The 14,941-nt window shown below is 43.9% G+C and overlaps 1 protein-coding gene across 1 annotated transcript; it reads right to left on the bottom strand.

Annotated features, from left to right (window-relative positions):
* Positions 1-2,751: 2,751 nt before the first annotated feature.
* On the bottom strand, positions 2,752-9,198 carry LOC124647133 (protein RCC2-like). The gene is made up of 17 exons (XM_047187116.1): positions 8,988-9,198; positions 8,747-8,808; positions 8,600-8,667; positions 8,289-8,410; positions 7,910-8,015; positions 7,688-7,739; positions 7,490-7,607; positions 7,362-7,392; positions 7,171-7,194; positions 6,963-7,090; positions 5,949-6,030; positions 5,686-5,805; positions 5,521-5,574; positions 5,367-5,436; positions 4,801-4,840; positions 4,552-4,635; positions 2,752-3,020 (listed from the first exon to the last, which is right to left on the bottom strand). The coding sequence occupies exons 1-17, from the start codon at positions 9,196-9,198 to the stop codon at positions 2,752-2,754; spliced, it is 1,641 nt and encodes a 546-aa protein (XP_047043072.1).
* Positions 9,199-14,941: the final 5,743 nt, after the last annotated feature.

Here is a 14,941-nt window from a genome sequence, read left to right as displayed (position 1 = left end):
TGGGATAGTCACACCGACCGAAACTAAGACCAGACGCCAACCTAGCAAAGCTCCCAAAGACACTAGGCGGGCCGTCAGCTACCGGAGCAAGGCCGTGTATAAGTAGCCAGGCCGACGAGGTGAGAGGGCTAGGACACCAGCGAGAGCTCAAAGGGTGATCCACAAGGCACTACAAGAGAAACTTGCCCGAAGTGGGGCCACGAAGAGGAACAGATTGAGGCGGAGGGACGAAATCCATCAATTTGAACCGGGGGATCATCATCGGACGTCTTCAACAAGGGCGACGCCGTGCGTAGCTTTCGCTAAGATCCCACTGAGTCAATATTTTGGCCGCCGTCGTGACGACGTAGAACGGATAGAACAGAGCTCGCTACCGCACCTCTAATCTAATCAACACTCAGACCTAAGTACCTAACCCCAACTAGAGTCGAATGCAGGATGAACACAAACGCAACATCTTCACCAGCGCGACCGTGAAGGTCGGAGGGAAAGACCACAATCGCGCAAGCAGTTGTAGCCCAGAACGTGCTGCCGACCTCGGCGAGCACGCGCTAACTTAGGGACCCTACCCTAAAAAGTCAGCCAGCATCGGAAGCGCCCAAGGGCCACCGACGTGAAGAAGCTGCCGGATCGGTGCCTTGACGCCGACGTTTATCCAAACGAACATGCTTTGCACTACCAGGCATGATCTTCCTCGACGTACTCCGTACTTGTCTCTTGATTTAAAAAGAACTTGTTTTTTATTTAAAAAATGAACATGCTTTGCACAGTCTCGCCACCATAAGAAGAAAAAAAACATGTAGGATGATCCGTTCATTTTCCTTCATAAAACATCACCGCTTGTGCCTACACATTGTTTTTTTTAGATAAAAGGCAGCTTACTGCCTGACTTTAAATTAATAAAGCCCTCAGGTTCGAACAGTGGCGGATCTAGCAAATTTTCTTAGGGTGGGGAAACAAAGATAATCATATGTATTTATGAGCTAGGCGTGTGAAAAAATTCTTTTTTTTCACTGAAAAATGTGCTACAATGAAATGCTAAGGTGGGACGTGCCCCACCCTAACACGTGCTGGCTCCGCCACTGGGTTCGAACCACAAGATTAAGAATTACATGTTGCGGTATACAGCTTAGCCAAAGTTTAAGATAGAACGCATCTAAAAGAAGTAGTCGTAGGACGCTTCAGGCTAGCCCGAACTCCCAAATCCCGCCACCAAGGTCGCTCCTAGGCATCACTTGCCAGCACCTCCGCGTGAGTACGCCTTAGTTGATTTACCAGCTCCTGGATGCTTGGCCTGTCTTGAGGTTTTGCTGATGGAAGTCACAGCTGCAAAAAAATGATGGTTTTGAAAATAATGTTAGCCAGTTGTCGAATTAACTTAGATTCTATGGTGAGATTATTGCGAATTAGCCAAAGTGCCCAACTTTGAGCCACGAACATAAGCCAAAGCAAACGGCGGGGTCTCCCAGCAAAACTTGATAAGATCACAAAGAATTGTGCAAACGAAGACGGTGACCAGCTGCACCTAACAGCTGACGGATCACACTCCACATGAAACGAGCAGGGAGCAGGAGAAGAATATGTGATTGACATTCTCAACTTGATTGCACAAAGCATAGCGCCCAGAGGCCGGGCCATGACGGAGAGCGATGATGTCACTTGAGGGGAGACGGCCAAGTGCTAATTGCCAGGAAAAGATCTTGATTTTGAGGGGCAACTTGGCAGCCCAAATCTCTTTGAAGTGTTCATAGCTAGCATCCACAATTCGCACGATGGAAATGAATCCAGCCCTCGCCATGTCCAATCCATTACAGCGTGTTTGGTTGAGGGAAATTGCTATAAGGGAATGGGAATTGAAGGAGTGTGGGAGTTAAAATCCATTGTATGAATGGAGGGAATAGGAGTTGTGCAAGTAAGGGGAAAGGGAATTGAGGACCCGAATTCCCTCGTATCTATTCCCTGGGGGTACCTGGTAATTCACCTGAGATTGGGAAATGGTTAAAAACAAATCTTTGCAATAGTTGTGCATGCCTGCGATCGAAGTCAGCGATTAACCACCCCAAAAAAATCGTTGGAAAATCCTATGTAGATAAGCCTCCAACGACATTCTACTCTCATGGATTCACGGCCAGTTGAATCGATCGAAGCTACTTCTTGGCTTGTTACATGTGTGTGCTATCTGGTGCTTGAGGATGCAGGGAGCTAAAACCTACAAGGATCTTCGTCAACTGCGCGCACCTCGCCTATGCATGGCCGTGAGGACCCGGTGGACGTTGGCGAGGTAAATGCAGATTAGGATCGGCGATTTCTGCAGGCTACAGTTAGTGGACGTTTGCTCATGAAGGTGACCTGTACATGCACCGCTGCACCTGTGAACGGAAAATAACGTTCTATCAATTCCCCCTAGTAACTCCCACCAGATACCAAACGTTGGATTGGGAATAATAATCAAATTCCCAAGCTTAATCTCCCAACTAAGTCCCGCTCCAAACTCCCACTCCCATTCCTTAAAGTTGCCAAATACGCTGTAGATTAGTAGGTCGAAATTAGGCCCTACGGCTCGTAGTACACTACTTTGCATGGCAGCGTCAGAGTAAGAAACCACTCTTGCTGTCAGCTGATGCTGATCTGACAAAAAGAAAATACTTTGCCAAGCCCGAGTATTATCCGACCCATCACTTTCGAGGCCTCCCTCGCTTCCCACTCTTCTTTCCGCCTCGTCCAGAGCTCCCGGATTCCAGGGGAGCAGGGTCAGGGGCTTCCAGTTCCCTTCTTGGGACGACCTCTGCCTCTGCCCCTTCCGGACGGCATTGGCTCCGGAGTCGCGGCCGTCTTGGCTCCCCTGCCTCTGCCTCTTCTAGTAGAGGTCCCGTGGCTACGCTGCACCTCCTTGGTCTCTTCTCCGCTCCCATCCGTGCTGTGTTCTGGTTTCGGATGATCGACAGTAGTCTTGCGCTTGTTGGGCCTTGAGTTGGCGGCAGGAGTTGCTTTCTTGGTCGCCTTGTCCGGCCTCTCTGCTTCTGCAGTGAAACAGTTCAGAATAATCCATGATTACATGGTGAACAAAAGAACTGTGAACGGAAAAAACGGTAGGCGCTTTATAGCAGTCTAAAACAATTCCATTGTAAACCAGCTTAAGTTCAGTTTAACCATTTTCACACTGAAGATGGGGTAGCAGAGTAGAATCAAATCAACATCTTATGTGCACTAAAAACACATCACTGTTATTTACCAGCAGTAATACATATTCCACATGAAAGAAGTATCCAACATAAGTTTGACATGAAGAAGGCACAAGTGAAAAGTTATTCGAGTGAGTGAAAATAAGATCCAGAATTCCATGCATCTTACGTGCTGATGCTTTGACATAGTGGCGACAGAAGAAAGAAATTTAAAGACCAAAATGCAGAAAACGATTGAGCAATTGTTGATCTGAAAGGAAGTCGGTGGAGAACATCTCACTTTATCGATATGTTCTCTATACCGAAATCATTAGGACCGACATTAGAAGGAGAATACTTGAATTCAAAACAAATCAACCTGAATAGTGGCAGCGTGAACAGACCAAAACTAACGATGTCCAACAACCTACTCGCGATTTTGTTCTCCTGGCACCAATGATTTTTGAATTCGTAAGTAATCTAAAACTTAGGCCAGCTTGTACTGCGTACTTGACAAAGTGTAGCACAAGCGGGGTAATGGGCTAGTCTTCATGTAAACCTTTGCAGCATGTAGAGGACATATTTAAATAATCTTGGGGTGTAATTGAGATGTAACAGTAGAATTTGAATTCATATGTTCCTAGATTTCTACTACAATCCCTCTGATGCTATTTTAAGAAGTACTAATACTCTACAGGTGGAGCAGCCGACATACATAAGGCCATGATCGTAACAGTTCCAAACTGTTCAAAGAACAGATTGAAACTAAGCACAGAATAACTATTGATAAGATAACTAACTAATCTAATTGGAAATGAGAGTATGCAAAAAAAAAAGTTACAAGCGAGGACTCTGTCTGCAGGACCACATACTAGGCTATATGTAAAAAGTGACCTTCCATGTTACGACTTATGAGTACGCAAAACAAACTATTAACAAGTTTGAACAAAGCTACCACTTACATGGCTGTTTTAAGCCATACAGTGAGCTAAGATTGCATCTAGTAAGCTGGATACTGCATAATGCATACTGCAGCATAAGCCAATTTACAAACGCACTTGCTAATTTATAATTCTTGGTTCTCAGTAGTACACATTAGCAATCGGACAATATGTGCCATCAATTTAAAGTTTTCATCATTTTTGTTAGTTGCTTCTATTTGAAATTTACAACTTCCCAATTACAAGCTGGATAAATCTCCATGCTATGACTTTTCATTCATCCTTCTAGCATTTGTTCACGATTGCTTTGTAAATGCATCATATATTTGTTTTCACAATGTATGAAACTATGAATATAAATACTATATAAATTTAGAACTTAACCAGGAAAACTGGCTACAAGGATGATTATCTACAATTAATACAAGGGGAGGTGACCTGCCAAGTACCTGTTTCGTGCGTTGCATGTTGTTGGCTCGTATTTGTATCCTGTTCTTCTTTGCTGTATCGACGTGGAGGGAAGTAGAGGTTCTCTGAAAAAACGAGTAACAACTACCTTGTTTCAATACCTTGAGCAAGGATGATAGTATCCTTTGTAACAGATCAAACCAAAACTGGAATGATATTTACCAAACATATATCCGGTGTAAGAAACGTGTCATCGTAAAAAACTAAAAAATAATAAGCTAAATGCACACCTTGAAACAAAGCATCAGAATCCCCATCAAAAGTATCCAGCTGAGAACAAAAATACGTATATTAGACCGTGGGAACTAATCACAGTTTGTGTGTGTTGAAACATGTTATTATCAATCTAAGCAGTGCAGGACATGACAACTAATAACCAAAAAGAAAGAGGATGGGTTCACGGGGGTATATGTAAATAATGACATTTTAAATTGAAAAGGCAAACAATTTGCCTAAAAGGGTTCATGAATCAAGATTTTCAAGACATTTTTGTTTCACTGTAACCTTTAGAAAATTAATTCCTCATCATTAGCATGTGTCCATGATTGATCACCTGGCTCTTTTACTAACATGCATATGCTTTGGTTTGGTTGTTTAGGACGTGTTTCATGTTAACAGACATACCTCAACTTTAACATCACATGACCCAAAGCCATGCTGCTAATTCATTCATCATGTTTCTTTTGTTTAGCTTTAGCATCACAAATAATTATAACAAAATAAATTTCCTTAAATTTTAACACCTAAGTAACTTCAAGTAGGTAAACAGTTCTTGCATGAAAACCCATTTAGTTACCTGGTCAATCTTATCACCAACATTTGCCCTATCCACAACAATCAGAGACATCCCAACTCCACAACCCACACTGCAAAAGTGTTCTGGACTTAATTCTGATTATATTATGAACAAAGGATGCGGCTAGAATCATATGTTGATTTAGTGCAATTACCTTGTAACATGCATTCCTTCAAGAATATCAACCTTTTTAGGATTTACAGATGACCTGTGTTACATTATAATGTGCAACAATAACCAGTAAGAGAGGTTCAATGGTTAAAATCTACGGTCACAAGACTTGTATTTCACATAGTACAAGCATTTTAAATAGATGTACTTTTGCGTAGAGCCATAACCAAGCTCTCCATACTCAGAATGACCCCAGCTTATGCAAGAATCATCTGCGCCAACAGTATGGTGCATGCTACCAGAAGCCATACAGCGGATGTTCCAACCACTGAAACAAAGAAGTGATCATTTCAAAAAATAAGCAAAGGATAATAATATTCTAACACTAAGGTAATTACGAGAATATCTAAACTGCAGCGTAGCTATCTATGGCACTGTTCATCACTATGGTATTCACAGTTTGCAAGGAACCTTAAATCTGTAACTGGCTTTGGATACATCCACTCATCGCCTGAATTCTTCAGTTTTCCCCACATGTAAAGCTGCCCGCGACCTAATAATCAAACCATGCGACAAACAATTAATAAAAAGAATTGTAGTTCTATATATTGCAGCACAATCAACAGTTCAACACCAGTCTGATTGACAGAGTACAAGATATAATAACAACACTATTTTCTTGTCGCATGCGATATGAGATCTAACCAGCAGAATAAAAGCTAGGGAGTACTAGATTTAATGTAGACTGTAGACCCAAACACATGAAAATAGGATGATTCAAGAATCATGCCATATGCCTCCTTAAGTAATCAACTAGACCCAAACCTGCTAAAGTATTTGATTTACTTATCTGAAAACACATATCAATCTGGACCCACTGTCTATAGCACCCCACTTCAATGATTAGAGAGGCTCTTGTATGGCTAATTATGTGCAGGCAGTATGACGGGAAAACGAAAGTGAGAGTGAATTTTCACACGATGTTTTCATTTAAATTGAATAATTCAAGAGCAATATTATCAAAGTACCCAAGTTTTCAGGTCAGATTTTCAAACAATGAGCCACACAGGAGCATAAACTTAAAACGCAATAACATTCAACAGCTTTCAGCTATGTTAGCTGAATGATATGGTTTTACAGGCATATGTACGCAAACACAGAGAAATGCCAAGATAAGAAACTACAGTTATGTTTGCCAGGCTTGAGGGTTGGTGCGCAACAGGCTAAAGATCCATTACTAACTCGATAGTTCTATGCCATTTCACTTGAATTTTGAATTGTGTAATAATCTTAGCAAGACATGCAGCACAAACATAACTAAGTATCAGCTCAAGGTACAAGGTAAATTCCGTACAATAGCTACTTGATCCATGTATGATCCTCAGCCAAACTATATTATCAAAGCTGGGTTTTTCTAGTGTATTTCGTGATATAGCCCAAGCAATAAACTCCTCTAGTAATGACAAAGTAACACGTGAATCGTACCACCGGCAGTGCACGCCGAACTTGCAGAACCAGCTGAGATAATGTCGTTGGGACCCAGGATATTGTTCTTTTGAAATATTTGAACAAGGCGAGGCTGCCACTCATCCTTCTGTTCATTGTGGCCCAACCTACATATTACGAAAGTGGACAGATGAACAATGTAGGACACATCATGATTATGGTGAGATGCATGAAAGGAATAAGTTACCTTCCGTATCCACCAAAACCCCATCTGGTAAATAAAGGAACTATATGAGAGAATAGAAATATATATACATATATATATGGGAGTTAAAACAATTATATTTATGTATACAGAAAAGAACTATATAGAGACACCAGTAAGTCACAACAATCTGGATTTAACATTGTCAAGCAAATGGCAGAGAAGGAACATACGTGTAAACAAAGCCACTTGAATCAACTGCAACTGCAACATCCAAGTATAGCAAAGGTGTTAAGATCAGTGTTAATCATGAAGGTTGAAGACACACATTAACCAAGAAAAAGGAAGAAAGGAAAAGAACCTGTATGATTTGTTCCACATGCAACTTTGACAACAGTTTTCCCAGATAATGTAGCTACTGCTCTGGGGCGGGGCTGAGGATCATATGATAGCTTTACCGATGAAACTTTGGTGTTATACTGTAATAACATAAATCAAGTCACAAACATTGATGATAGCAAACGCAGTAGGTGTGCTGTGTTACAGAGTAGCAATCAACCTCGTTGTTGCTTCCATGACCAAGTTGGCCGTACTGGGGAAGGCCTGCTGTGCTGAATAGAACAGAAGAATAAAATGCTGCTTGAAAATTGACAAGGGAACAAAACTACTAACTACAGCTAAAGCAGACACTGATTGAGAAAAAGTTATCATGAAAAGATGATCATTCTTGTTATGAAACACAAAATAGGTTGCTAATCTTTAAGAATCAGTAAGGCCATACAGTATTGAAGAGCCCTCAACTGATGACAGCCAGACAGTAAAGTCACAACCACAGACCGCATTAGTTGCTTCAGTCACAAGACAGGGGACTGGCGACACCACAGTTTCTGCAGCAAATTAGGGAGTCAGGGACAACAAATAACAGCAGTGTAAGAACCAAGCTGGAAATTAAGTTAAAGTAGATTCTAAGAATAGGTTGGAGTAACAACATACATACACGAGATGTAGAGTATAGTACTAATTGGCCAGTCAAGCAAATATAGCCACAATTTATGCAAGCTCAGAATGATTTTCCACAAAACAATTGTATTTGATGCAATAATAGTATAATACTTATGTCATATCAGTCATAAAAAAACGAAAAGTGAAGGATATCAAACCTTTCCTTAGTGAACCTGTCCCTAATTGCCCATGTTTGTTGTCACCAAATGCAAAGGACTTCCCATCGTCAGTAACGACCACCGTATGATTTCTTCCAACACCTGCTGAAATTATGTTGTATCTGCAGCCGAATTAACAAGTGCTAATTAGCATTCAGAAACGCGCCGAGACAACACACGACACCCTTGGGTTATTCATTTCAACTGGAGAGGATGCTATATACTGACGAATTCAGCAATAAAGTGCACGCTTCCCATTTAAACAGTTAAAATGCAGGAAATAAGTTCAGCGGTGCGGACGGTTTTCTTACTTTGAAAGTTCAGAAACAACGGCGGGCAGATTACGCATGAGCGTGTCCCCATGCCCCAGCTGCCCCTTCTGCTCGAAAGAATAGCGTTAAGCAAGAAATCCATCCCCAAAAAAAGATCCATCGACTGAGACTGACTGGTGCTAATACCTCATTTCGACCCCATGTGAAGCAACGGCCGTCAGCACCCAACGCAACACAGTGGCAAGCCGCTGGGCAAAGTACAGGAACCCATTAGCAAAATGACCTAGGAAATTACAAATATTCCAGGATATTCAAGCATTCGCACGCACAAACTGGGCCTAGGATATTAAATGAAGAAATCAACCAGGACGTAACACCACCAGTCCACCACCATCTGAGACGCCGGCGCGCGGCGGGGGGAGCTCACCGCATCCGGAGGCGACGAAGCGGATGTCGACGCCCACGAGAGGGCGCAGCCGCGCCGGGGACACCAGGTTGCCTCTGCTGCCCCGCATGACGCCCTTCACCTTCCGGCCCATGATGTCGAAGCGCGTCGTGCCGCAGTACAGCAGCTCCCTGCCCGCCGGCTTCTCCTCATCGCCCTCCGCGGCGACCCCCGCGGCGGCGCTGGCCGGCATTCTCGCGGAGATTCCGACCGGGAAACCCTAGCTTTCTTCGGTGGGCTGAAGCGGGCAACTGTGGGAGGGGATTTGGGGGAAGCGAGTGAGGAGAGGAACAGAGTTTGAAATCGAACGATTTGTGCTCTAGTATAACGGAACATTTCGCGGGGCTTCATTTATGTGTCGGCTACCGGCCGACCGTAACGCCGCTGGCTTTCGCATCGGACACTTGGATGTGAAATGGTTGATAAGATGGTTTTATCTTAATCCTGCCACACGTAATCTAGATATAACAATAAAATATAATGTATACACCGGGTTGTTTTATAGTCTTATCTTTAATAACGAGACATCCTATGAGAGAGATTGTGCTAACAGATCAGGCAAAGTCTTTTTTTATCTTTCTCTTTTCTCCACCTCAGCATTTATCCTACGTGACACTGCTAAGATATCACCATTGTACATGTCCTAAGAGCACCTCCAGCCCTCTCACCCCGTTTTTTCATTCGGACTGTTTGCTGCTGCTCTTTTCATACGTGCCGCCACGAGATCGATTCCATCTCGGTATCGAGTTGCAGCTTCAATCTACCGGTTGTTTTTATTCGCTCTGTTTAGCCCCGATCGTTATGGGGCAGAGCCACGATCGAGTCAGCCCCAAGTGCATGTGTGGGTTAATCACCAAATCAATCGCCACGCACGGATCAGGTCCGAGGCGGAGGAAGCTTTTGATCTTTTCTGATCTTCGTATTGCTACGAACCACATGAACATGTTACCAAGTGCTATCACTAGTGGAAAATGGGGCATCCATCTAAGCCATTGGTACCGGTTCCCTTACGAACCGGTGCCAATGGGGCAATCTGCACTGGTTCGCGGGCTCAGGCGTGCGAGGAGCAATGGCACCGGTTCGTGAGGGGCTTTCGTACCGGTTCGTGTTAGGAACCGGTACGAAATGTCTTCAGCCATTTGTCAGACGCTTGGTGGGGCCCGGGCAGGATCTTTGGTACCGGTTTTTAACACGAACCGGTACCAAAGGGTGCCCCCTATATCATCATCGAGCCCGTCCCCTAGCCGGCTCTTCTCTTCATCTCATTTTTCTCTTCTTCCTCTCACACACAAAATTTTTGCACCTCTCACACTCCAACAAATCTCTATTTTTTCTCCACCATTTTAACAAGATTAAGGGCATTCATCTATCCAACGGTTAGCAATATCATCCTTTCTTCCGGCGTTCCTAATTTAGCACATCTCTTTGGTAGTTTTAACTCGTACTATTTTTCTAGTGCTAGCAAGGTGTTCGATGAAATTCCTAAGTTAGGGATTTTAATTTTTTATAATCAGTTTGAGCTGAAATTATGGTATATTTTGTAGGTTTTAATTAGTATCATCCCCGTCTTACCGCCGTCGATCGCCGGCGTCGTCCCCTAGCCGGCACCGTACAACCTCGGTGAGCCTCTTCTTTTTTATAAAAAAAACTTAGTTTTATCTCGATGAACTTGAATATTAATTTAGTTTGTCACTCATATATCCACTATGTTGTGTAATTAATGATATTTGATATACATATAAAATGCAGATGAATCGACAATGGATGTACGGTGACCGGTGCCATCCCGACTTCATTAATGGCATGCATTATTTTCTCAACGTGGATGAGGCAAACAGGCGGTCGAATGGTTTCATCTATTGTCCATGTAGTTCCTGTAAGAATATGACGGATTACTCTACCTCAAAGACCATTCACGTCCACCTGCTGCAGAACGGTTTCATGCCCAGCTATAATTGTTGGACCAAGCACGGAGAAAGAGGGATTATATTGGAAGACAACGAAGAAGAAGAGGATAGTGACAACTATCCTATGTTCACCGAAGACGGTGATAGTAGAATGGGGGAAGACGAAGCTGAAGAAGAGCCCATTTTTGATGAGCCCATTTTTGATGACCCCGATGACGATTTGGGTCGGGCCATTCTTGATGCGAAGATAAGCTGCGGAAGTGAAAAGGAGAGGTTGAAGTTGGAGAAAATGTTAGAGAATCACAAGACACTGTTGTACCCAAATTGCGAAGATGGCCAAAAAAAGCTGGGTACCACGCTGGAATTGCTGCAATGGAAGGCAGAGAATGGTACTTCTGACAAGGGATTTGAAAAGTTGCTGAAAATAATAAAGAAGATGCTTCCAGAGGAGAACGTATTGCCCTCTAGTACGTACGAAGCAAAGAAGGTTGTCTGCCCTCTAGGATTAGAGGTGCAGAAGATACATGCATGCATCAATGACTGCATCCTCTACCGCGGGAGTACGAGAATTTGAATGCATGCCCGGTATGTAGTGCATTGAGGTATAAGATCAGGCGAGATGACCACGGCGATGTTGAGGGCGAGTCCACCCCCGGGAAGAGGGTTCTGCGAAGGTGATGTGGTATGCTCCTATAATACCACGGTTGAAACGTTTGTTCCAAAACAAAGAGCATGCCAAGTTGTTGCGATGGCACAAAGAGGACCGTAAGAAAGATTTGATGCTTGAGACACCCCGCTGATGGGTCGCGGTGGAGAAAAATCGAAAGAGAGTTCAAGTCATTTTCGGATGACGCAAAGAACTTAAGATTTGGTCTAAGTACCGATGGCTTTAATCCTTTCGGTGAGCGAGCTCCGGTCATAGCACTCGGCCGGTGACTCTATGTATCTATAACCTTCCTCCTTGGTTGTGCATGAAGCGGAAGTTCATTATGATGCCAGTGCTCATCCAGGGCCCGAGGCAACCCGGCAACGACATTGATATGTACCTGAGGCCGTTGGTTGAAGAACTTTTACAGTTGTGGCGTGACGAAGGTGTACCTGTGTGGGATGAGCACGAACAAATGGAATTTAACCTACGGGTGTTGTTGTTTGTAACCATCAATGATTGGCCTGCTCTTAGTAACATTTCAGGGCAGTCAAACAAGGGATACAACGCATGCACACACTGTTTAGGTGAGAATGACACTATATATTTAGGAAACAAGAATGTGTACCTAGGGCATCGTCGATTTCTTCCAAAACAACATCACGTAAGAAAGAGAGGAAAGCATTTCGGAGGTGAGGCAGATAACCGGACGAAGCCTACCCGCCCCTACTGGGGAAGTTATATATGATATGGTCAAGGATTTAAAAGTGATCTTTGGAAAGGGTCCCGGCGGACAATCTGTTCCGAATGTTGACGGACATGTACCCATGTGGAAGAAGAAGTCGATATTTTGGGAGCTACCCTCTCGGAAATTCTTAGAGGTTCACTCTGCAATCGACGTGATGCACGTGACGAAAAATCTTTGCGTGAACCTGCTAAACTTCTTGGGCGTGTATGGGAAGACAAAAGATACACCGGATGCACGGCGAGGACCAGCAAAGTATCCACGAAGGAAGCAACCTGAATCCGAGAGAAGTATCAAGGTCCCGCCAGCTACGCTCTTACCAAAGAAGAGAAGGAGATCTTTTTTGAAGTCCTGAGTAGCATCAAGGTCCCGTCTGGCTTCTCGTCGAATATAAAGGGAATAATAAACATGTCAGAGAAAAAGTTTCAAAACCTAAAGTCTCATGACTGCCACGTGATTATGACACAATTACTTCCGGTTGCATTGAGGGGGCTTCTGCAGGAAAATGTTCAAGTACCCATTGTGAAGCTATGTGCTTTCCTCAATGCAATTTCTCGGAAGGTGATCAATCCACTTACTCTACAAAATTTACAGAAGGATGTGGTCCAATGTCTAGTCAGCTTCGAGTTGGTGTTCCCACCATCCTTCTTCAATATTATGACACATCTCCTAGTTCACCTGGTCGAAGAGATTGGCGTTCTCGGTCTTGTATTTCTACACAACATCTTCCCCTTTGAGAGATTCATGGGAGTCTTAAAGAAGTACGTTCATAACCGTGCTAGGCCGGAAGGAAGCATCTCCAAGGGCTATGGAACGAGAGGAGGTCATTGAGTTTTGTGTTGACTTTATTCCCGACCTTAAGCCGATCGGTGTTCCCGAATCACGCTATGAGGGAGGCTGCGTGGAAAAGGCACGCTAGGAAAGAAAGCAATAACGTGTATGGACGGACATTCTTTCACTCAAGCACACTACACGGTTCTACATAATTCCATCTTGGTGGCTCCGTACAAAGAGGAACACAAGGATATCTTACGCTCTAAATACCCGGAGGAACGTGAAGATTGGATTGATGGAGAACACATGAAGACTTTCGGCGGTTGGTTGCAAACACGTCTCATGAATGCCACTGATGACGAGCAGCTATACTTGTTGGCCAAGCAACCATCTTCGACTATATCGACTTTTCAAGGGTATGAGATTAATGGGAACACATTTTACACGTTCGCCCAAGATAAAAAGAGCACCAACCAAAACAGTGGTGTCCGCTTTGATGCGACGAGATGACAATGGGAAGAAGGTCACATATTATGGGTACATAGAGGAGATATGGGAACTTGAATATGGACCTAATTTCAAGGTCCCTTTGTTCCGGTGCAAATGGTTCAACCTGAAAGACGGGGTACGGGTAGACCCGCGATGCGGAATGACTACGGTGGATCTCAAGAATCTAGGGTACGACACCGAACCATTCGTCCTAGCCGGTGAAGTGGCTCAGGTTTTTATGTGAAGGACATGTCTAGCAAACCGAAGAAAAGAAAAGAAAGGCAAGAGGACACATCATACGATGAGCCAAAGCGGCACATAGTTCTTTCGGGAAAAAGAAACATCGTGGGAGTAGAGGACAAGACGGACATGTCGAGAAGATTATAATAAGTTTGATGATATTCCACCCTTCAAGGTGAAAACCGACCCAAGCATCATCTTAAATAATGAAGATTGTCCATGGTTGCGTCGCGATCGGAAGAAAGGGAAACGAGACGAAGAAAACTCGGAAAACTAGCTAGATAGGGATCATAACTTGTGTATCTCAATATGGAAATCACTTTTGTGTAATGATGTTAACAATGGAGCTTTCACGGGCTTGCATGGAAATTTTTCCAAGGCGGAACTTCCGAATATGCCATATATAGGGCATGTGCACCAAGGGCATATTCGAGAAGTTCCGCCACGGAGATTTCCCTATCCTTCCACAACATTGTTAGAGGAGATGGAGTCTTTCACGGGCTTGCAGGGAAATTTTTCCGAGGCGGAACTTCCGAAGATGCCATAGGTCGTGTGCACCAAGGGCATCTTCGAGAAGTTCCGCCACGGGAGATTTCCCAACCCTTTCCTCCATCCATGGGGATGAAACTCTCCATCCATGTTGGCTTGTTGAGCTGCTTGCCATGGCGATGCTCCTTTTATAGGCACGGCTCCGCTTCTACTTTGTCTTCTTCCTTCGACAGGGTGTCGTGCGCTACATGCTTTATCTCATCGAGCAGGGCGTCCTTATCATGCCGACCGACTTTAGTACCGATTGCACCCACCAGCCGGTACTAAAGGTTACCCACGCGTCCTTATCCCACCGACAGCTTTGTTACATGACAGAAAACCACATTTAGTACCGGTTGCACCCACCAGCCGGTACTAAAGGTTAACCACGCGTCCTTATCCCACCGACAGCTTTGTTACATGACAGAATACCACCTTTAGTACCGGTTGCACCCACCAGCCGGTACTAAAGGGTTTCCCGCCTATTTTTTCACCGGTTCCCGCCTCCGTCATCCCGCCATTTTTTCACTATATATATGTAGGCTTGGCCTCCATTTACATATCACATCTAGACTTATATCTGCAAACCTCATCATTCTCTCCCATG

The sequence above is a fragment of the Lolium rigidum genome, chromosome 4 (assembly GCF_022539505.1).
Source record: "Lolium rigidum isolate FL_2022 chromosome 4, APGP_CSIRO_Lrig_0.1, whole genome shotgun sequence".
NCBI lineage: Eukaryota > Viridiplantae > Streptophyta > Magnoliopsida > Poales > Poaceae > Lolium > Lolium rigidum.
Note: the sequence above shows the minus strand (reverse complement) of the source record. Positions and strands in the feature narration are given on the sequence as shown.